Raw genomic sequence first — 23,635 nt, 5'->3', positions numbered from 1 at the left:
CCCTCCGTGGTACCCCTCAGCATCCTCTTCCCCTGGGTGAATTTGGTGGCCCAGCCTTCTTCGCCTTGCTGCCCCTCACTTATGTTCTTGGTGGTCATGTCCTCTCTTCCCCAGGCTTGGAGTTCTGAGGGCCGAGGTGCAACTGGTCCCCTGACCCCTGGGAGACCAGCCTTGTGCCCTGTGGGGGCTCTGAGCAGTGACTGCATATGGAAAGGGGCGTCCGTGGAGAGAGAGCCTCCCTGCCTCTCGCACGCACCCTGGGGGCGGAGGTTAGAGTGCATGTTTGTGAGTCCCACCACCACCCCTTCACCAGTGGGTGACCTTGGATGAGTCAGGAGGCCTCAATTTCCTCGATGTCCAGTGAACAGGCGATTAATAATATTCCCCCCTACCCCACCCCCACCCACCCAGAATTGTTGTGGGAACTAGATGCCTGCCATGGGGTGAGCTAGCAGGACACGTCGGCTCCTGGCACAGTCGTTCCCTCTCCCATGATTCTTTGTCCTGCATGCTCTCGATCCCATTTCACAGATAGGGAGCCTGAGGCCCAGAGAGGCTAAGGCCATTCATCCCTGACACACAGCTAGTAAGTGGCAGAACTGGGATTCGAGCTGAGGCCCCTGACACAGGATCCCACAAGGAGGTGCATGCTGTCCCCAGGGCCTTTGCTCAAACACGCCCAGAAGCACTGAGTCAGGCCCATCCGCGGTGGCTCCGGAGTGTCGCCTTCCCGGCTGGTCTCCCAGCCTGGCGCTGGGACCGCCACGTCTGTCTAATGCTAGGAAGTCGATTCGGTTTGGTCTCCTTCCTGCCCCTGTCATCCGTCCCCTGGGGAAGCCAGCTCTGTCACTACTATGCCAGGCTGCTGAACCCTCTCCTCATGGGATCGTGACACATCAGCCAGAAAGGGGCCTCTTAAATCTTGTGAAAAACATAGATTCCTGGGCTCCACCCAGGACCCATGAATCAGAATCTCCAGGGGCGGGGCCTGGGAATCTGGACAGAAGGGCCCAAAGCAGGGGAAACACTAGTTCTTTTAACCCTTTTATTTTTCAGTTAAAGAAGCTGGGCTTCAGAGAGGAGTCTGTGTTGCAGGGAGGCTCAGAGAGCCTGGGGGCCTGAAAAGCCTTCTCTGGACCCTTACCTGGGCCACAGCTGCTGCCCCTTCCCAGCGCTAGTGCCCTCTGCAGCCCTCCCCTGCCCTGGCCCCAGCCCCAGCCCTTAGCCTCGGACCTCTAGGAACCCTGTGCAATGGAAGTGGTTGCGAATGGGTGTGCAGAGACCTTCTGGAAACTCAGGCTCTGCTTGGAGACTTCCTGTGTCTTACAATGTTATCTTCAGAATAGGAAACTTTGCCCCATTTTTGCAACGCACATCCTTTGCCTGAGAGTCTGCGGTGGTGCCGGCCAGCCGGGGCGGGTCACTTCTCAGGCAGAGGCGGGGAGTCGTTCTGACAGCCATGTGAGGAAGACCTCTTTGCCTGCTACCCACAAGAACAAACAAACAGACTCTTTTGCAAAAATAATTCCTGTTGGCCAGACTCATCAGGAGCATTTGTTCCTTGAGCTCAGTGATACTGAGGAGCAAGTTGTTCCTTAGAGACAGGCTCCCTAGCCACGAGGCCCAACTCTGCTGCCTAACCTCTGGCAAGTGATTTCTGCTCTCTGAGCCTCGGTTTCCTCTTCTGTAAAGGGAGGAGGCTGGGCTGGATAAGTTCTGGAGCTAACAGTGAATAGCTCCCCAAGTATCCTTTTGATTCCTCTGCATCCTCCAAGTTTCTCTTTGAAATCAGCATGCTTTTGCTGTTAGACAGTGTGTTCCGGAGTACCCTATAATTTTCCGAGATTCCACCAATCCAAGACAGGCATGCCCCTCCTCACCCTCAACTCTGAGACATTCACATGACCCATTGGGGTGGTGGGTGGATTTCCCAAGTGACAGGTTCCATTTTGAACTGGGAGCAGGGAAATGCCCCTTGGAACTCAAAGGGAGCAGACTTTCTGCGGGCTTGCAGTTAGTTACACGCCCGGTCCAGAACTCACTTCCTATGGGCCAGCTGCAGAGAATGTTTATGCAGTTTCTTTTATTCCCCTCAGACTGGAAGTCTTAAGGAAGACTCTTGGTTTGAGAGGAAAAAAATGTGTGTGTGTAGGCTACTAAATAACTTGGAACTGACCAGAAGGACTGATGTTTACAGAAACGAGAGCCTCTCTGATTTCCTTTGACACACACTCCTTGCCACAGGACTGATGATTCCTGCTTCCAGGGAGTCTGGGTTGTTGCACCCTTGCACACAGTAGGCATGAAGTGAGCGTGAGAGAGGAGCCCCACCTCCTGGGCAAATGCTGTTCTTGCCTCTCCGTGGCACTTCTGTTGGCTGGACCCCAAACCCACAATGAGTGGTTCTTGAAAACATCCTTCCCACTCTTTCCCCTCAGGGAATTGCTTTCAGGGTTTCAGGGTGGGGCCCTACATATTCCAGGCCTGGGCAGGGCAGCTCTCGTGGCTGGGTGGGAGCAGTCAGGAGGGGGGTTGCCTTGGGAAGGTAGAGATGGTCAGACTGTGGCATGAGTGACCTTCTAGGATGCAGTTCTTGGTGGGTCTTTGTAAGTAAGTGAGTCGGTCTGCCTGTTTGATGGTAAAGACCACGAGGAGGGAGAGGGTCAAACCTAGAGGATGCCCAGATTCCAAACATATGGGTGAAGATCCTTCTGGCCAAACTGTGGGTCAACTACAGAACCCATGGTAACCATGGTAGGACGTCCATCTGGGGGCAGATGCAGGCATATGGCAAGCCCCAGCCGCCATTGTTTTGTTGGTCTTACCTGACAGCAATATGTGAAGCCCAGGGAAGGGGTCCAGGAGTGCAAAGGCATTGGTAGGGAGAGGGAGAAAAAGCATCCCCAGCGCACCTGGCTTCCCCACCCTGCAAGACACAGGATGCATCTTCCCCATGGGACACGGCGAGAGGCCCCTGCTAGCCTAAGGGGCACCTCTAAGGCTGGCTTCATCACCCAGTGGGTGCTCCAGAGTCTTGGTGATCCAAAAGATGTCAGGAATGCGCAGAGGACCGGAGCCGCGGGGTGGTGGTCTCAGGATGGGGGGTGGCGGCTCTGCCAGGCAACTCTGGATCTAGGACATGGTGGGTGGAGGGAGAACAATCTTTCAGCCTCAAAGCTGAGCCTGAGGTCAGTGCCCCTTGCAGGGCGGGCTGGGGGGAGGCTCTGCCTTCCTCTGGGGTCCCTAGGTGGGCAGGCTGCGGGGTAGCGCCAGGACAGGGGCACCCCGGGGAGGCTGGCGGCTCCAGGTCTCCCTGGCACAGCTCCAGCCCCCACGTGCCCAGAGACACAGGCGGTTGCTCCTGACTCGGTGGCCTTGGGGACCCGCCCGGCCGGAACCTGCCATTCCCCCATCAGTGCCGCCTCCCTGACTTGGCAGGGCCATCTCCTTGCGCTGGAGCTGCCCTCGGTATTTCCAGCTTGGCCCTCTGCCCGCCTCGCTGGGGCCTCGCAGTCTGTCCTCCCGGGCCAGGACCAACACACCCTCTCAGCTTGACGGCTTCCCAGCCGTGCCCGGGCCTCTTCCTGCCACCCCCGACTCCCTGAGCCGAATCTTCGGTCCCCTCACCTAGCCTGCCTCTCAGAAACCATCAGTGGCCACCCCTCTACCCCCATCCCCCGGAGGTGAAATATACTTCCTCCCAGGGAGAAATGTGGGGCCTGGCTCATTTAGAAATCACCGAGGAAGCCATAAACATCCTGGGTTCCCCTGCTGCAGTTGATGCCCGAGGGGTTTCCACATGGGGTGGGGCCCCTGCCCACCCGCTCTCACGTGGAAACGCCCCAGTTGGCCGCGTCCCCTGGCCACACGCCCTAGGAGAAGCTGCTTCTTTCAGATGGGCATGGAGAGAATTGGGTGGCACGTTGGCTTGCGGGAGCCAAGGGCTCCCTCTCCTTCCTGGGCGGCCGCTGAGGGACCTGGGGGTGCTAAAAGTGTAGCCCCCCCCCAAGTGGCTCCTTTGCAGATGCTCAGAAAGGGAGCACTGAAAACCCAGAAGCTTACCAGTTCAGGCCATTGGCGGGTGGCTGATTGGAAAGGTTAGCATCTGGGAACCAAATTTTGTGACGTTCAAGTACCAGAGACGGTGATGCTAACCGGATAATGTTTCCCGTTAGAGGTCATTTGGAGATGTGCTTTAGTGCACAGATAAGAGTGATTTGTACTTGGTTTGCCCGTTGTTTATACAGTGCTAGTAGAATAAACAGTTCTCCTGAACCTTATTTATATTTTGCATTTGTTTATCAAAACTTTTTTTTTAAACTTCAACCCAGCTGCTTTCGGAATTATTACAAACTCTGGATTTATGGGTCCTGATTAGTGATACTTTATGTATGTGTATGATAATTTATTTTGGCAGCATGCATGTTTTATCCAAGAGCCTCAGTGCATAGGGTAAGGGAAGCCAAAAAGTGTCCCTTCCTCCCCAGAATGTCAATGCTCTAGGAAGGCTTGGGAGACAAATGTTTGTCTTACCTGATCAAAATCATGGAGTAGATAAAGCAGGGATTTCAAAGTGCCTTCCTAGACTAAACCCTGAGGGCTTGAGTTTGCAGAGCTTAACTGGGACACTGTAGTGAGGCTGACTCCTGGGGGATATGTATGTGGCCAGTGGAGGATGGAGGAGCAGAGATGACCAAAGGATACTTGGCAGCAGTTTCCAGCAACAACAGATATTTCTCCTTTATTTATGACCTGATATGTTGTCATTGTTCAGTTGCTGTCACGTCCAACTCTTTGTGACCCAGTGGCCTGCCGCACACCAGGCTTCCCTGTCCTTCACTATCTCCTGGGGTTTGCTCAGACTCACGTCTGTGGAGTCAGTGATGCTATCTAGCCATCTCATCCTCTGCCACACTCTTTACCTTTTGCCTTCAATCTTTCCCAGCATCAGGGTCTTTTCCAATGAGTCAGCTCTTCGCATCAGGTGACCAAAGTATTGGAGCTTCAGCTTCAGCATCAGTCCTTCCAATGACTATTCAGGACTGATTACCTTTACGGTGGACTGGTTGGATCTCCTTGCAGTCCAAGGGACTCTCACACGTCTTCTCCAACACCACAGTTCAAAAGCATCAATTCTTAAGCGCTCAGCTTTCTTTATAGTCCAACTCTCACATCCATACATGATCATTGGAAAAACCATAGCTTTGACTAGACGAACTTTTGTCAGCAAGGTAATGTCCTTGCTTTTTTAATACGCTGTCTAGGTTTGTCATAGCTTTCCTTTCAAGGAGAAAGCATCTTTTAATGTCATGGCTAACCTCTCTATTGTTTTTGTCCTTCACTGGTCTTACAGCTTACTTTTGACATTCACCCACTAGCATTGGCATCAACCCTTCAGCGTGACTTCTAATCAGGAATTAATGGTGCCACTTAGCCCAAGGCTTTGGCACTGATCTCAGGAGAGCTTTACTCTGATTTCACAATTGAACCTCACTGTTACAGGGGACTACATTTCACACTGAGGTTGGTCACCTTGTTCTGTTGATCCCCACTTTTCTTGGGGTGTTTGTATAAAGACCTCCCAAAGACTTGACCCAAAGAGAGGCTCACAGTCCTCTTCCTCACGCCCGAACTCACCTGAATCACTTGAATAAAACTGAACACAGCTGTAGCCTCTCCTGCCCTCTGCTCACCCAGCTCCCATCATTTTTATTCATCATTTAACCTTTTCCTGAGGCTAAAGTGAACAGGTGAAGTAAGAAGCACCACCTTCCCCCTACCTACACACACACACACACATGCACGGACACACGCACGCACGCACACACGTTGAAGGGGATGTAGCCCCCTTTTACAGATGGGAAACAGGCATGCTATGCTTTTGCACACAGGTAGGGTAGACACTCTGGGATGGAGTTGGAAAAGAAGACTTGTGGGTGTTTTGGGTTTTCTGCTGTTATTTTTACCTCTGGTATGAAGCATCCTTTCTTGCAGTATGGCCACGAGATAGGGCTGGGGTGTTGTGAGACTCTGGATGTAACTGAAAGGGCCTGGCCTGTGAGTTCCTGACCAGGGAGGAAGTGGTTAGGTGGCCAAGAATGCAGCCTGTGCCTCCCAGATTAATTAATAATTGAGCGCCGGCTCCTGGCCAGAAGGGGCCGGGAGAGATACAGTGAATGGAGAGTGGTTAACTGCAGCGGGGGGAAGGAAAAGTTTGACTTTGCCTGTGGCTAAAAGGGAAATTCACAATGGCCCTGATTTATGAGCTGAATTACTTCGGATCCTCCTTAGTGGGCCTGCACTCCAGGAATGCAGAGCCAATTGTGCCCACGGGGAAGGGAGGTGGGAGGAGTGGGGGGACAGGCGCCAGCCTCGGTGGAGGAGGTGTTGGTCAAACCCCTAGGAGAGGACCAGGAGAGAGGCTGGCTAACTGCCTGTTGGAAATTGTGTAGGCTGGAAGCTGAGTGCCCATCAGGTCACCCTCTGCAAGAAGGATGGGAGGAAGAGTGGGTATGGAGTCTGGTTCTCCTGGGTTCAAATTCTGGCTGATTGACTTTGTGACCTTGAGCCCGGGGCTTAACTTCAGTGACCCTCCATTGCCTCCACTGTAAGATTCTGCCCATCTCCTAGGGTTGTTCTCAGGGTTAAATGAGATGGCGTGTGGGGACAGATGGTGACTAAGAGCCCCTGAATTCCTATGGGATGAATGGAGGCCTCAGTATTGACCCAGCAATGGCAGGATCATTACTTAGCAAAGTTCTGCTAATGTTTGCTGGGTCCATGCATGTTAGGTGTGTGCCACTTGGTAAAGTCGACACGATTATCCAACCTCCTTCCCCCACTAGAGTTGCTTCAGACTTCAGATTCAGGAAAGGCACTCCTTCCCCGCCCTTGTCATGCAGGTCCCTGTGGCTGCAAACAGCCCTATGGAGGAGGGGGAAGTAGTTCTAGAAGGCACTTGGGTGTTGCCATCTGTTGGGTTCAGCCCAGGTATCTACCTGGGCTCTTTGTCTTTCATAGAAGACATTAAGAATTACAAATTGGGAACTTTCCCGGTGGTTCAGTGGCTAAGACTTCAAGCTCCCAATGTTGGGCCCCAGGTTCGATCCCTGGTCAGGGAACTAGATCCCACATCCTGAAACCAAGAGTTCACATGCTGCAACTAAAGATCCACATGTCAACAAATATTGAAGATCCTGTGTACTGCAGCTAAGAGCAGGCATAGGCAAATAAATAAAGATAAGTATGTTAAAAAGAATTAGGAATTGGATCATGGCAAACAAGCCTTGTACCCCTCTCTACTGAAAAGTTAGCCTTGGGAATAGGAGACCAAACAGAAGCACAGTTGACAGTTGTGACATTGTTCCCACATTTTGCTGCATTGATGTGAGTCGCGCAGCTTGTGTGCCCATGTGTATCTGGACACAGACTAAAGAATTACTCTTAGGGACTTACTGAGCCGATGGCTCACCTTCCCAAGATGCTTGGCTGACAGTGGAACCAACAGTCGGGGGAGCATCTTTGGCCTCCAGAGACAGGGATGAACCCTGATCCTCCTTCCTCATTAACCCTGTGGGCAGTCACCCAGCCTCTCTGAACTTTATAGGCCATAACCTAAAAAGGGGTCCTTTATGAATGGACTTGGAGAATTGGAAAACCCTCCAGTTAGACGGAGAAGGCAATGGCAACCCACTCCAGTACTCTTGCCTGGAAAATCCCATGGACGGAGGAGCCTGGTAGGCTGCAGTCCATGGGGTCTCGAAGAGTCGGACACGACTGAGCAACTTTACTTTCACTTTTCACTTTCATGCATTGGAGAAGGAAATGGCAACCCACTCCAGTGTTCTTGCCTGGAGAATCCCAGGGACGGGGGAGCCTGGTGGGCTGCTGTCTCTGGGGTCGCACAGAGTCGGACACGACTGAAGCGACTTAGCAGCAGCAGCAGCCACAGTTAGAAACAGCATCCTACCATCACCACTGATTGGGGGAGAACCAACTTCTTGACTTGGCCTATAGGGGCTGCGAGAACCAAGCTTGGCTGCCTTCTTCTGCTTTGGAAACTGACCCTGGACTTGGGGTTGCGGCATGGGGTGCAAGTCTATGAGTCTGTGTCCACCTGCAGGCCTGCTGTGATGGACGGTTGCCTGACTTGCTCCTCCTCAGCACCTCTAGCCCCATATCAAACAAACCATCCCTTTCCAGGCAGCTTGGAGCTTGGGCAGGGACGGGGCCCAGCAGCTCCAGCTGCGCACAGTAGCGCAACTGCAAACAGGAGGCCGACTAGCAGGGATGAGCTTCTGCCAAGTCCTAGGTCATTTTGCAACATTTTTGTTAGGAACCTTTAAATCTCATGCTACTGTGTTCTTTACAGCAAATATTAATATTTAATTGTGGCTTAATGATCTCTCCAGTCAATATGAGCTTTTTGCTTATTATAAAGCATCCTTGTTTGCTCCAGAAATGTGTAAGAATGATCCAGGCAAGCTTCACTTGAAAAAATCCAGTATGTAGGACCCTGCCTTCACTAAAGAGATATGGATTAGGTACCTTTGTGTTTAAAGAGAAGGTTTCAGTGCAAGGATTATTTGTAAATTGAATGCCTCTGCCCCTGGGACTTTAATTTGGGGTTGTTTATCCCGAAGTGTCAGTTGCTCAGTCATGTCCAACTCCTTTCAACCCCATGACTGTAGGCTGCCAGTCTTCTCTGTCCATGGAATTCTCCAGGCAAGAATACTGGAGTGGGTAGCCATTCCCTTCTCCAGGGGATCTTTCTAACCCAGGAATCTAACCTGGGTCTCCTGCATTGCAGGCAGATTCTTTACCATCTGAGCCACCCAAAACGCATCCCAAAGCGCATCTTTAATGTAAATAAGGCATATTTGACTTGCAGAGGTCACATGATACTGGTTCATTGGTAAATAACAACAAGCTGGTGTTAGATGAGGCATATCTTTGAGAGCTTTGCAAATAAGAAAATCAGCTCCCATCCTGTTCTTTGGCATTTCCATGGAGAGCCATGCTCCCTGTTCCATTCACCCTCACAGACCTAGCAAGCCTGAGAAATTAAGTCCACCCCCATTGCCAAACAAGGTGACTGTAGGCTTCAGGTGATTTTATTTTATTGAAACAAGCGTGGCACATAGCGAGCTCATCTGGCGTTCCACTGGCTGGGTTGCATTGTGAAGATCAGCAAATAGGGATGTTGCTTCTCCCTCCCCGGCTCCATGCCCTGGCTTCTAGGCCACCTTGGTGTCTGTCATCTGTTCAATGGGAATGGCATGGCTGCTGCGTTTTTTCCAACCTGGGGAAAATCCGATGCTTTCCCAAGTGCCTGCCCAGCCCTCAGATGCGAAATTTTAGTCATCTCCTTTTATTGACAGCGTCTTGGTCAGGAGGCAGGGTGCCTGGTCTCAGGGTGGGAAGGGCAGAGGCAAATGAAGCCGCATCCCCTGCCAGCCTGCTTGCAGGTGGGTGAGGTGGAGACACACGCCCTCCTGATGCCGGCATCAAAGAGCATCATGGAGGAGGGGCTGAGTGGTTCAGACCCAGGGACTCAGGAACGCTTTTCAAAGGTGACACTGGGGCCTTGGTAGTTGAGTAAGAGTCTGATATACTTTGGGGAATGGAGGAAGAATCTCGTGCTCATCAAGTGCCAGTTACTGTCGTTAGGGCTGTCATGAACCCGCTCCCCAACCTTGACCCCTTGGAGTGAGTTGCATTAGCTTCATGGGTGTTCAATGATGTGTGCCCCGCTCAGGGCCTTGTGCAGAGAAGGGGCCTCTGCTCAGTTTAAGGCTCCGCTTTCACTACTGAAATTCTGGATACATTTTGAATGAGGAACCCTGCCTTTGCATTTTGAACTGGGCCCCCCACTTCTGTAGCTGGTCTCAACACTCAGGTGTAGTCCCCTGGTCACAGTAATCCAGTTGTTAGGATCTGCACTAGTTCACCTCTCTGCTGCCTGTGGTCTCACGGAATTTTCCAGATCAAGAGAGAGTGGGATGGACAAAGTACACCTAGGGGTGGGGCGGGGAGGTGTTCAAGGCCCAGGGAGCTAAAGGATCCCCCTCACAGGGGACGGTGGAGCCCGGGGTTTGAGGGGCCTGGGTTGTCGGGGCCTCCCCTGATTACCCCCTGGGGTGTTTCTGCAGCAGTGCAAGTTCCTGCCTCAGAGACAAGTTGATTGAGGGCAGTTTTAAGGTTCTTTGCTTGTATGGCTTTCCATTAGGTCCAGGTAGAAGTCTGAGGCAGGAGGTTTGCCAATAAAACTCATATATTTGTATTTGGGAAATAAAAGAGAAATGGAGGTGCCCTGAATTCCCCCGACAGGGCAGGAGCGTGTCCCCGAAGCCCATCGCCAATTACCAGAGACCGCTTCCCCCCACTTCTGACGCCTGCGCAGGGTGTCCCCGTCTGAACCCCCAAAGGGCCGACTTGGTTCTCTGTGTTCTCGGATTCAACAGGGAAGTCAAGGTGGGGTTGAGTCAGTGAACTTTGGCACCTGAAGGCTCAGATGAAAACCCACTCTTCCCCAAGACAGGAACCCCAAAGAGCAGCCTGGCTCCTGTGAGAATTCAGGAGTTCAGCCATCAGCAGGGCTGAGGCGCAGGCAGGGGGGGGGGGGGGGGGGGGGGGGCCCCTTCCCTTCTCACAACTGCTGCCTCTCCTGGGGACCCAGGTACCCAGCTTCGTCACTGTGCTCACACAGTGCTCTTTTAGAATCTCTCCAGGGTTAATATGAAGAGCCAGGCTTTCCCACCCCAGGGGGTCTCTGGCTAAGGAAACAAACAGACTCACTCAGAGTCCTGACTTTGTGATAAAACAAAAGACAACCGGGAATGAGAGCAAAGTTCAGAGCCTTTTGTTGCAGAAACTGGTTCCTTCTGGAAAACGTGGGGTTGATTTTATAAGCTGCTTATCGCTGGCTCTCCCCTCCCCTCCCCTTGGAGACTGACGCTTTTCACCGTCCTTCCCTCCAGGACACAGGGAACCAGAATTCCACCTAGACTCGAATTTCTGCCTGAAGTCTGAGAGGTTCTCCCGCTCAGCCTCCTTGCGGTTGTTTTTCAGTCACTAAGTCGTACCCAACTCTTTGCCACCCCGTGGACTGCAGCCCACCAGACTTCCCTGTCTTTCACTATCTCCTGGAGTTTACTCAAATTCATGTCCATTTAGTCAGTGATGACATCCAACCATCTCATCCTCTGTTGCCCCCTTCTCGTCTTGCCCTCAATCTTTCTCAGCATCAGGGTCTTTTCCAATGAGTCTGCTTTTTGCATCAGGTGGTGAAGAGTATTGGAGCTTCAGCTTCAGCATCAGTCCTCCCAGTGAATATTCAGGGTTGATTTCCTTTAGGGTTGACTGGTTTGATCTCCTTGCTGCCTCTTTGGCGTCTTGTCTTTTCCGGCATAGGGTGTTGGGGCTTCCTTTAGGACTGTTGGACCGGGCCAGGTAGGCCTGCTGGTGTTTCTGGGGTACAGTCTGTTGCTCAGCTCTGATGGAGAGTGATCTGATGGCAGCCTCAGTGTGGCTCTCAGAGCTGGGCCTGCTTGCAGAATGTTTTTAAGAAGGAAGCTTGGACCACAAAGCACCAAGGCCTGGGGAGAAAAGCCACAGCCCCCAGGCCCAGAGAACCTCAGAAAAGCTTACAGGGGCAGCAGGGCGAGAAGGATGCTGATGGAAGTGGTAGGTCCTGGTGGGCTCTGGGGATACTACGTGTGGAGGACACCCTGAGCAGGCCTGTGTAGTAGGGCCCAGATGAGAGCTTGTTTTATGCCAGGGTTGCAAGAGGAGCTCATCTTTTCAGGATCCATTCGCCTACTGCAGGAGATTAAATAACGGAAACCTTACCCACCTCAGCCCAGGCCGCCACCTGGTTCTGCAGGAGACATGGGACTGAGCAGGCAGGGGTCAAGGTGCCAAGGGTGAAAGAATCCCGCTGGGTCCAGCAGAACTGTTCTTAGAGAAGACCAGCGACGACTCAGCAGGCTGGCCACTGACAGCGCTTACTCCCTCTAAACTCCTCAGGGCGGCAGCTCCCTGGGCCTCCCAGCAGAGCAGAGGCAGCACGCAGGGCCCAGCAGAGAGAAGCGGGCTCGGAGTCAGGCCATCCGGTCAGGATTCCCATGCAGCCTTGCTCTGTGGCCTCTGTGACTTGGGGTCTGTCCTCAGAGAATGGGGGTGATCCTGCCTCCTGAACTGGGTGCGGTGCAGAGCAGAGAGCACCCGGCACTCCCCACACCCTCCAATTACTCAGCCAGGGTCAGCAGCCCTGGTCACCCACCATTACTGCAGTACATGTAGAACACGCTCCTTGTGTCGAGGAGGGGAGATGGGAGTCCATGGGAGAAACTGTACTGAAACACTGAAAAAATATGTTCGCAGGGCTGCATAGGGGTCCATAGATAGTTGTTAGAAGGCATGGTTTTTGAAAACCCCCCAAAGGTGGGCAGTGTCTGTTGGGGCCTCCATATTGCCACATCTAAAGACCACTTTGAACATCCAGTCTTTATAAAGCTGCCAAGTGCCGCCTTGGAGTGGACATGGATGGGCTGTTACAACACAGATTCTGTGCCATTACCCTGCAGGCCTCTGGGGTTTTGCAGCTCATAGGTTGTAACCATGAGAGAGTAATGCAAAGTCCCCCGTCTCCAGATAGACGTGAGCTTGGATCCCAGATTTATCTGCAGCTTCTTAGGTGAGGACTCGGGACTCACTACCTGACTTTCAGGACTCAGCTGCATCTAAAAATGGGAATTACTAAGAGAATGAACAGTATGATGAGACAGTGCATTTAAAGTGCTTCATACTCTGCCTAGCATTTGGTAAAAGTTCATTAGATGCTGGCTGGTATATCATCATCATTATTACTACTATTACTACTGGCTGGTTTATTTTATTGTTATTACTACTAGCGCTCCTCTTCTTAGCATTTCCCCTTGATTCTCAATTCCACTGGCACATTACCTAACCTAATATGAATACCCTTATGAACTATTCAGACTGAATCAATCTGTTAAATAATTTATACAATTAGAGATAAGATATACAGTGGTAATAATACTAGTGAAAAGGAATAGCTGTTACTTACCGAGTGCTTATTTTGAACCAGGCATTACTTTATGCACTTGAAATTAATCCCAGCAGCTCGAGGCAGTAAGCGCTGATTGCATCCCCATTTTACAGATTAGGAAACTGAGGCCCAGGGAGTGAAATCACTTACCCAAGATTTCACTGCTGGTGAGTGGCAGGGCTGAGATTCACACACATAGGCAGCTTTGCTTCTGGACCCTATGCGGGAGACACCCAACTGGTCCTAGCTTCCAGTCTATTGTGAATTTCTCCTGTAGCCCTGGCCAGTTCCTTTCCCTCTTGGGGCCTCAGTTTTGCATCTGCAGAATCCTGAATTTTGGCCACATGGACCACGAATTTCCTGGACTCCCTCCTCCTGTTGTCATTTTCCCTTTGCCTGCTTCACTGCTGTCTAGGGGGTAACTCCCCACCCTCCTGCCCCCAGCAGAGCGGCTAGTCAACTGTCTGGAAAGTGGTGGCCAAACAGTCCTTGGCCCAGAGACCAGAGGCTGAATGAGCCCCCAAGGTGGACCCCGTGAAGGCAGTGGTGGTGGCCAGACCGCCCGTGATGTAATGACCGATTAGGAACTTCCTCTTGGAAGCCTGGCTTCCTCCAGGGGCCAAAGGTGCTGGAGTTGAGGTGGGGGTGGGGAGGGGCGGGTGGGAGCGAATAAGAGGAAACTCCTGTCAGCTGGGCCCTGCTTTTGGAAAGCTTTCAGCAGAGAGGCTCGTTCTAAGCTGTTGACCATTAACATGGCCCTGTGCACATTCCTTCTCTGCTTTTACTGCCGGATCTCAGTGAATAAAGGACGGGTCTCCCCCTCCCTTAACGAAGAAAAAAAAAAAAAGAGCCTCTAATTAATGCTGCATCTTTAGACTTGCTGCAAAACCTGAAGCCATTTCTGCAGCTTAAAATGACAAAGGAAGGTTAAGTGGAAACTTCTTTTCCCCTCTTTAGTTTGATAACAAAAACTACTTATCTAATGGGCAAACAAGGCTTTTAAAGGGGTGTGAGGTTAACCAGATGCAGGGCCACGTAATTACTCCCAGGCCTGAGAGCCTCAGATGAAAAAGCTCCTGGTTGGATGGGAACTTAAAAGCCGCGGGCATGACATGGGCCAGAAGAAAGGAGTTTCCCAGGAGGGCAGGCGGCCCCAGCAGGGCTCTGTGCAAAGGGGGTTGGAAAAGCCAGCCCTAGGCTCCTCCCTGGCTCTGCCACCAACTTGCTGGGTGACCCTGGGCAAGTCACTTAGCTTCTCTGAGCCTCCCTTCCCAGCTCTCGGTGGGGTCTGCCCTTGTTTCATTGTTCATTTAAGGTGTGGCTGGGCCAGCCCCCGGAAAGGCAGTGAGGCTGCTGTGGCCCAAGGGGGTGTGAAGCAGCAGCCAAAGCTTTGAACGTTGAGCCTGAGCAGCCCAGCTAGGCCCTGGAAACTGGGGGACTCAGGGCCAGCTTCCTGCGAATGCTCTGAGCCTTCACACATTTCCCTTCCTTGGAGTCTAAGAGATCCGGAGACTTTACTCTGGGCACTTCTCTGGTTCGCCTCCCAGGGTGGGCAAGTCCAAGGCAGTCTGGCGCGGCGGAAAGGGGAAGTCACGAGGGAAACAGGCTGCATTGCGTGTGTTCAGGCTTTTGGAGTGTGCGGCCCACGGGGGAGCACACAGGAACGTTCCTGCCTTTGTTTTGACAGAAAGCTGCTGATTCAAAGAAGCTAAAGGCTTTCCTTGGTATTTCAGTTTTCCCCACCTTCCCCAGACTACAGTTGGCCCCATAGGTGCCCCAGCACCCCCACAAAATTACACACTGTGCTCACAGGACCCTCACTTGGTCAAGAGGCCCAGAGGAAGGAAGGAGAGGACCTACTGCTGGGCCAGTCTCCTCCTGCCCCCGACAGGCATCCACCACCCTCTGGTGGCAGGAATGTGGGGCCACCCAGAGGCCAGGCCACCCTTGTCCGGCCTGTCCCCTGGGCCCCCTGGGAGCCCTGCTGAGACCACTTTTAGGACAAGCCACAGAGGGCTGGCCTTGCAGCACATTTCTGCTATCTTTGTTGTCATCCTTTCAAGGCGTCATACCTACGATGAATTGCACAGCTCTTTAGTGCACAGGTCATGATTTTTGACAGTGTGTATACCCAAGTTCCTGCTGTTGAAGATAGCAAACGTTTCCAGCACCCCAGAAAGTTTCCTCATCCCCAGGGATTACTCCCCAGAGGTAATCCCTGTTCTGATTTCTGTCACTTTAGCTTCGTTTTGTCTACTTAAGAATTTCATATCAGTGGAAACAGCACATCTTTTGGGTCTGGCTTCTTTCAGCCAGATGCATCTGAGATTCACCCACGTTGGGGTGTGTTTCAGTAGTTTATTACTTTTACTGGTGAATCGTGTTCCACTATATTGCATGCATGCTCAGTTGTATCTGACTCTTTGAAACCCTATGGATTGCAGCCCGCCAGGCTCCTCTGTCCACAGGATTTTCTCAGCGAGAATACTGGAGTGGGTTGCTATTTCCTCCTCCCGGGGATCTTCCTAACCCATGGATCCAACCTGAGTCTCTTGCGTTTCCTGCATTGGCAGGTGGGAATTTACCACTGCACCACCTGGGAAGCCCTCTTGTACTGAATGGATGTGCCTTATTTTTGTTTATCCGTTATCATAGTCTGTTTGGGCTGTGATCACAATGATACCCTAAATTGGGTGGCCTAAATAATACATATTTATTTCTCAGAGTTCTGGAGTCTGGGAAATCCAAGATCAAGATGCTTGCTGGTAAATCTGCTATCTATTGAGAGCCATTTCCTGGTTCATAAATGGCCGTATTCTTGCTATAGTCTCACACAGTGGAGTGAGGGGGCTTTCTGCGGTCTCTTAAAGGGCACTGATCTGTTCATGAGCTCCTCATTTCCCAAGGACCCTACCTTCTAATACTGTCACGTCAGGGATTAGCATTTTCAGCCTGAACTTGGGGAGGGACACACATGAGCATTTGGTCCAGTAACATCCATCCTCCTGCTCATGGACATCTGAGCTGCTTTCTAGGTTTGGGTGTTTATAGGTAGAGCTGCTGTGAACATTCATGAAGTCATAGACGCGTAGAGCTCACTGTTCAGAGGGGAAGACTGAGGCCGGGAGAAGAGAGAGCGCCTGCAGATCGGGGCCGGGAGACAGGACACCTGGCTGCAGCACTCCTGACCCCCCGGTCTGGGGCTGCTCCTCCAGATCCACCCCAGACATCACACCAGACCACGCCTCTCCTCCCCGCCCGCCCCCGGAACCCTTCCAGCCGGGACCCAGAGTCTGGCTGGGAACTAGGCCAGGCCCTGAGCAGGGGGTAGCGAGCAGGAGTTTCGGTCAGAGAGCGGTCATCTTTGATGTTGTTCACTCGGGTCTGACTCCCCGGTATTTATTTGCAATTAAGGAGCTGGTTCCTAATTAGGCTGATGGCGGGACCACAGCCTTGGAACCATGAGAAGAAAAGGATCTGCTGCAAGAGGCTGTCCCCTCGCATCCCGAGAGGCAGCCCAGGCTGCAGATGAGCGACCTGGTGGGTGGAGTGGGGCTCTCCGTCTCAGGGGAGTGGAGAGGGGACCCTGGGTTTGGGGGTGCCTGCCTGCTCACTCGCAGAGAGCGTTGTCAGCTTGTGAATATGCAGCATTAGATGTGAATACACGTGTGTGTGTAAACAGAGCCACAGGAGCACTCATCTGTGTCCCTCATTTCAGCTATTCATCGCTTCACTTTGATTTCTTCACTTAATGAACACCTCTTTGCACTTCAGGTACCAGGCTGGGAGCTAAACCTTAACATTGGTAAAGTGCTTTACAATTTGCAAAGGCCACTGCTATCCATTGTCCTATTGTAACCTCCCATGGTGGTGATCCTGGGTCATGACCCCCAACATCTAAGGAGCCCTGGCCTTTGAAGGGTTAGGCCAGCATGGGGACAGATAAACAGCTGCTTCTTTCTGCTCCAAACTGATCTGCTGCTGGAGTTGCCAGAAAGTTCAAAGAGGGACTGTGTAATTGAGGTACTCAATTATGAACAAGTCCATTTTACAGATGGGGAGATTGAGGCTTGGGGACATTCAGTGACTTGTTCATGGCCACATATCTAGTCAGTGGCGAGAGTTAGGTCTGTCTCACTCAGAAACCTTTTGGATCATGGGACAAGCATTAGGTTAGAATTCTGAGGTCTCTAGTTCTGGTCCCACTTCTGCCACCATATGTCCTTGGGCAAGTCACCTGGTACCCCTCCCCCTGGGCACCATCTTTGGGGCACAAGGACACTGGACTCAGTTGATGGTTCCCACAGGCCACTCTCAGGACTGAGTTTTCACTGGTCTATGGTGAAAGAAACAAGAAAATTTCTTACAATGTAAATGTGTTTAAAAATTTTCTGATTTGATTTTTAAAATACTCTATTTTTTGAGAATCAAATTATACTTTCTTTTGTGCTAGTGACAGTAGACGGTCTTGGGGTTTTTAATCAGTCTGTATGTGACAAAATAAAATGGTAGTAACCTTGTAATATTCCCACCCCACACCCATTAAATAGTGTATTGGTTTGTGAAATTCCAGAGTATTGGGGCTCCCTGGATGAAATAGTGCTGGGGGACCCTCAAGCACTGGAGCCCAGAGACCCTGAGAGCTAGGTGGAGACAAGGAGGCCTCAGGCACAGTGACAGGCTCACCTGCTGGGCTGCTGTCTCAGGATGAGACCTGAGACCCTAGACCTTGCCCAGCACCTTTCAGGCCTGAGGCCATCAGCCCCACCTACTGGGAAGGATTCCAGTAAGGGGTAGGGTGACGGCAGTATGCCCACACTTGGCGTATATTCTATTTCCTTCCTCCTTCCCTTGCAGGGTGTTCCAAGAGCACCCTGGACGATACACGCAGACTTGGGACAGATGCAGAGAGGACTAAGACCCACCCATTCCTCCTTGAGAGTCAAGGCCAGCCAGGGACACTGACCAACAGCACAGACTCCTGCTCAGGCCAAGAGCGAGGCTGCATTTGAGGCTCTAGGCACACAGGAGGGAGAGGTCAGAGAGGGCTTCCCAGAGGTGGCAGTCCATCCCTTGGAATTTGGAAGACTTGGCCCAGAGCCCAGGCTTGATGAGGTGTTACTGCTCATCCAGAGGTCACAGGAGGTGAGGCCTGGATTAGGCGGTGTCCCGGAGCACCACAGCTGGGGCAGGCTGGGCCCCAGGGCAACTCGGGGTGGGTGGTTTATCCCTATGCATAGGGTTCCATCCCCCGTGAGGAGCACTGACTGGGACAAGACCCGGGACACAGGTGTTGATCGGGGTTTGGGGGGGGGTGGTTAGATGATGAGGGCACAGTTGGTTTGGCTTGGCTGGGGTTGGAGGTGCTGAGGACCCTGACAGGAAGGCCCACTTGGCCTTGAATTAAAAGCCTTTTAGGAGCTGGGAGGGAGGAAGTGCCCCACCCCTAGGGTCCCATTACTCTTCTCTCCGTTAAAGTGCTTCTTAAGCTTTTACGAGTGGCTACACCCTGGGGCAGAGCTGCCCCTTTATGACTAGGGTGGCCCCTCTGTGCTTATCAGTGGGACTGTGTGAGTCTTCAGGGGATGAAGGTCTTTCGTTTGTGACTCACCAGCTTGTGGGTAAGCACTTCTAGGGATTCACAGCCCACGAGAGCTGTCTTGGTTACAGATAGGGAGACTGAGGCTCCGAGAAGGTGGGGCGCCTGTCTGGAGTATGGAGAAGAGCTCCCCTCGAGAGTGTAGCCTGGCACTGATGCCAGCCCCAGCACTCTTGAGCGTGTGCCCTTGGCCGGTTATGGCACCTCCCGGGGCCTCAGTTTCCACACCTGTGAACAAGGCTGGTAGCAGGTGCACCAAGGCCGTTGTGAAGAAGTCACCTGGCTTACAGAGGGCACTCAGAGGTGCCTGCTGCCTGTGTTGTCGCCCAGCATTGTCCAGGCACACTTCTTTGCCTCCACACCTCTGTGCCTGGTGCACTGACGGGATTCTCATCTAACAAGAAGGTTGGTTTCGGAGTTTCACAGCCAGGCTGGGACGGTGCTGCCCCTCTGCATCTTGAGAACTCTCAGACCAGTGCCAGATGGATGGATGGAGAAAGGGACAAGGGCGTGGGGTACTCCTGGCTGCCCGCCTGCTGGGACTGGCCTAGTGCCCACTGGCTGAGGGGCAGGTCAGCTGAGAGCAGGGAGCAGGGCCTATTTCCCCTACTCTGACCACAGCTAGAACCATGAGGGATCTGTGTAGGGACCATGAGACAAAGTATACATCCTCAGGGGCTAGCCTGGGGCCCTGTGGCTGGGACCTTCATGCCACCCTTTGAGACTGTGCCCAGCCCCAGGCCACAGCAGAGCAAGCAGCCTCTCAGGTGCACAGATCCCTGCTGGGGGAGGCCTCCCGGAACATGAGGAGCTCTGTCACCCTGCTGCTCTGGGACGTCTAGGCGGGACTGGACTGAAGGCAGACAGCTGACCTCACCCAGGCTCCTGAATGAAGTTGTTGGCAGTGCTTTCTCCCTCAGGTGTGACTGGACTTTGCTCTGTTTCTCTGGGAGAAGCTGAGCCATAAAGGGGCTCACTGTGTCCTCATCAGTCCTCCAGCAGACCTTCTCCCTCTGCCAAAGCCCCAGCCAAGGGCCTGAGTGGGAACACATCACCCCACCGGGCAGTCTGCTTCTCAGAGCCGTGAGCTCAAAGGAGAGCCCAGGCGTCAAAATGCTTCAGAATCTGAGGCCGGCCATGCCTGAGGGCAGTGAGGAGGGGGCTGCCCTTCAAGACAGGGCCCTTGCTATACCTGGTTTCAGGAAATTGTTAAATTCACGCAGATGCATAGAGGTGCTCCCAGCTGGAGTGAAAAGGGATTCCAGTCTTCATCCAGGCCACATCTTTGCTGTCACTGGGGAAAGTGGGGTCTGGAGAGGAGCAGCTCGGAAACTGGAGCCCTTGAGGAGCGATCTCCTTTCCCACTTAGAGACCCTTCGTTTCTCTGTCTCACAGAAGTGGCTGCAGTTCTGGTGAAGACCTCCACTTCCTGCCAAGAGAGCCAACCTGCGGGGCTGGGGGTGGGGGTTGCTGGGAGACTCTGCATCACGCTCAAGGCTGAGGTTGGGAGCTGTCAGCATTGAGCAGCTGTGATTCCCAGCTGCAAGAGATACTGGGGGCCACGTCCCCCACCCCACCCTATCCTGCCTTCTGATTCCTGAGTCCCCTCCAAGGGGTGATTTACATCCCTCCATTGCCTCACCCTGGTGGCTCACCCAGTAAAGAATCCACCTACAGTGCAGGAGACCTGGGTTCAAGTCCTGGGTCAGGAAGATCCCTTGGAGAAGGGAATAGCAGCCTACTCCAGTATTCTTGCCTGGAGATCACATGGACTCAGAAGCCTGGCGGGCTCTAGTCCACAGGGTCGCGAGGAGTTGGAAACGACTGAGCGACTAACTTGCACCTCACCCCACTCTGTTCAAGTTGAGGCTTGGACTGAGTGGGTTCAAATCCTGGAGGTGCCACCCGCCAGCTGGGTGGCCCTGGGCTGCCAAGTCTCAGATCCTCATCTGTAAAATGAGAAGGTGGCCTCCTCGCCATTTCAGGAGGCCCCAGAGAGTCAAGTGTGGAGTGACGAGTGCAGAGCACAGCACCCAGAACAATGTAGGTGCTCACCGTTCAGCCCCTCCCTTGGGTGTGTGGGTGTGTGTCCCTCTTCCGCTGGCTTGTAAAACTCTATGGGCCAGAGCCGGGTGTGGCTCGTGTTTGGGTGCCCGTGGCACCTGGCACAGAGGTGCCCTGCCTTTGTGTGTGTTTGTGGGTGGGGCTGGGCGAGGGGGCCTGCGGGTTAAGTTTGAGGACAGCCTGGCCCGCAGCGGATGCTCCCCATGTCTGTGGGGGTGCTAGAAACTCCACGCACCTCCCCCTTCTCCCCGGGCCAGGCAGCCATACCACCTCCGCTGCCCGGGAATAACAGCTGCGTGCCCTGTGCTTGCCCCGCAGACGCCAGCATGTCTCCGGACGCCACCAAGCCGAGCCACTGGTGCAGCGTGGCCTACTGGGAGCACCGGACGCGGGTGGGCCGCCTCTACGCGGTGTACGACCAGGCCGTCAGCATCTTCTACGACCTACCTCAGGGCAGCGGCTTCTGCCTGGGCCAGCTCAACCTGGAGCAGCGCAGCGAGTCGGTGCGGCGCACGCGCAGCAAGATCGGCTTCGGCATCCTGCTCAGCAAGGAGCCTGACGGCGTGTGGGCCTACAACCGCGGCGAGCACCCCATCTTCGTCAACTCCCCGACGCTGGACGCGCCCGGCGGCCGCGCCCTGGTGGTCCGCAAGGTGCCTCCCGGCTACTCCATCAAGGTGTTCGACTTCGAGCGCTCCGGCCTGCTCCAGCACGGCCCCGAGCCCGACGCCGCCGACGGCCCCTACGACCCCAACAGCGTCCGCATCAGCTTCGCCAAGGGCTGGGGGCCCTGCTACTCCCGGCAGTTCATCACCTCCTGCCCCTGCTGGCTCGAGATCCTTCTCAACAACCACAGATAGCGCCCCCGCCACCTGCCCCGCCGCCGGGGGGGCCCCGGTGCCCAGAGACACAGCCCCCACGGACGAACCCCCCCCAGATATCATCTACCTAGATTTAATATAAAGTTTTATATATTATATGGAAATATATATTATACTTGTAATTATGGAGTCATTTTTACAATGTAATTATTTATGTATGGTGCAATGTGTGTATATGGACAAAACAAGAAAGACGCACTTTGGCTTATAATACAGATATATTTTCTTTCTCTTCCTCCTTCCTCTTTATGTTTTTTTTTTCTTTAAAGAAAATGATAAACAGCAGAGCCAGGTGGAAAAGCCTGGGTTTGGTGTCTGGTTTCTGAAATATTAATGCCCAGACAAAAAGCTAATACCAGTCACTCGTTGATAATAAAGTATTCGCATTATAGTTTTTTTTTTTTTTTAACTGTCTTCTTTTTAACAAAGAGGGATATGCAGGGTTTCCGTGGGTTTCTGACCAGTCAGGCATTTGAAACTTGATTTCAATCTTTTAATGGTTAAAGAATAGAGGGAATTACATTGAAAAGGAAGGAAAGACCTATGTTTGTTCTTAAGACCAGAGAAGGTACTGTTGATACTTCCTTCCCATGGCTGTGGGGTGTCCACAGGATTCAGGAGGAGGAGGGGGAGTTTGTGGCCCATCCATCCTGGGTAAGTGCTTCCAATCTGATGGGGGAGGCTCATGCTGTGGCCTACGCCAGCTCTCAGTCTGATGGGGAAGATGTGGGTCCATACCTCCCATCTCTGAGCTGTCTGCAAACTAGAGGACTAATTCTCACTTTGGGGAAATGATCTGTGGAAGAAAGACTGAGATGGTGGGTGTTGGACCCACTTAATGGCCTTGTGGAAGCTCTCTGAGCCCCAGGGTGAAACTCCCTTTTAGGACCTAAATAAGCTACCCTCCGACCCCTCACCAAGTAGGTCAGAACCTGCCCATCTGGGGCTGTCGTCATGATTGATGCAAAGGCAGGTGGTTTCTTTCTACTCTATAAAAGGGAAAAAGTTAAAGGTTCTGGAAGGGTAAATGACTAGCTCATGAAACAGACCAAGGTTAGAACTTACATCTAATTGTAGGACCAGAGCCATATTAAATCAGTTTCCTCTCTTGAGAAAACTCAAAAAGAGAAGGCCTTCTTGGCCAAATAACTAAGGGGAATGTTACATTGTATATCTTCTTTCTTGGAGATTTACATTAGCCTATTAAATGCTCTGAGAAGTCCTGTGTATTATCTATTGCTGCGTAATAAATTATCCCAAAACTTGGCAGCTTGAAACAACTACCATTTATTATCACAGTTTCTGTGCTCAGGAATGCGGGAGCAGCTTAGCTGGGTGGTTCTGATTCAGGGTCTCTTGAGGCTGCAATCAAGCTGTCGGCCAGGGCTGCAGTCATCTGAGGCTTAACTGGGCCTGGAGGACCCACTTCCAAGCCTGCTCACGTGGCTGTTGGCTGGAGGCTTCAGTTCCTCACCACGTAGGCCTCTCCATTGGGCTACTCATAACGTGGCTTGCCCAACTGATCCAAAAGAGAGAGACCAAGTGTGAGGCTGCTGCCTTTCCTAACCTTTTCTCGGAAGCATCATTCCATCACTTCTGCCATGTTCTATTGGTCACGCAAACCATTCTTTCTACAGTATGTGTGTGTGTTGGTGGCAGATGTGTGTGTGGGGGAGGGGGGGTGGTGTTTCTACACAAAAGTGTGAATGCCTGGAGGTGGGAATCATGGCCATCACATCCTCCAAGAACTACACTATTTTTACTTCATTTCCCAAAGTTCTATGCCAGCGGACTCCTTTCCACCCCTCTAATTCTGTCTCAGACCCAGGTCAGCCAGCCCAGTCCCTTTCACTCCACTCTGCCACCCCAGACCCGAGCTTCCCAGGAGCCCCCCGTTCCTCTGCTGTCCCCACTGTCCAGGCCTTGGTCCTCCTGGGGCACAGTGAGCACAGCCGTACTGTGTTGGGAGGATGGGCCTGGAGTCACTGTATCTGTCTCCTTTTCAAGTCAGTGATTACT

The 23,635-nt window shown here is 52.7% G+C and overlaps 1 protein-coding gene across 1 annotated transcript in view; it reads left to right on the top strand.

Moving 5' to 3' along the window:
* The window catches only part of LOC120860901 (mothers against decapentaplegic homolog 6), a 77,686-nt gene extending 54,805 nt beyond the window's left edge, over positions 1-22,881 (top strand). Inside the window, exon 4 of the mRNA XM_040236615.1 lies at positions 21,054-22,881. Within this exon, the coding sequence (XP_040092549.1) occupies positions 21,054-21,595 (542 nt within the window). The 3' untranslated portion in view covers positions 21,596-22,881. The remainder of the gene's footprint in view (positions 1-21,053) is intronic.
* The last annotated feature ends 754 nt before the right edge of the window (positions 22,882-23,635 follow it).

Source organism: Oryx dammah, unplaced genomic scaffold, assembly GCF_014754425.2.
Source record: "Oryx dammah isolate SB20612 unplaced genomic scaffold, SCBI_Odam_1.1 HiC_scaffold_11209, whole genome shotgun sequence".
Classification (NCBI taxonomy): domain Eukaryota; kingdom Metazoa; phylum Chordata; class Mammalia; order Artiodactyla; family Bovidae; genus Oryx; species Oryx dammah.
The sequence above is the reverse complement of the archived record's forward strand: the minus strand, read 5'-3'. Positions and strand labels throughout refer to the sequence as shown.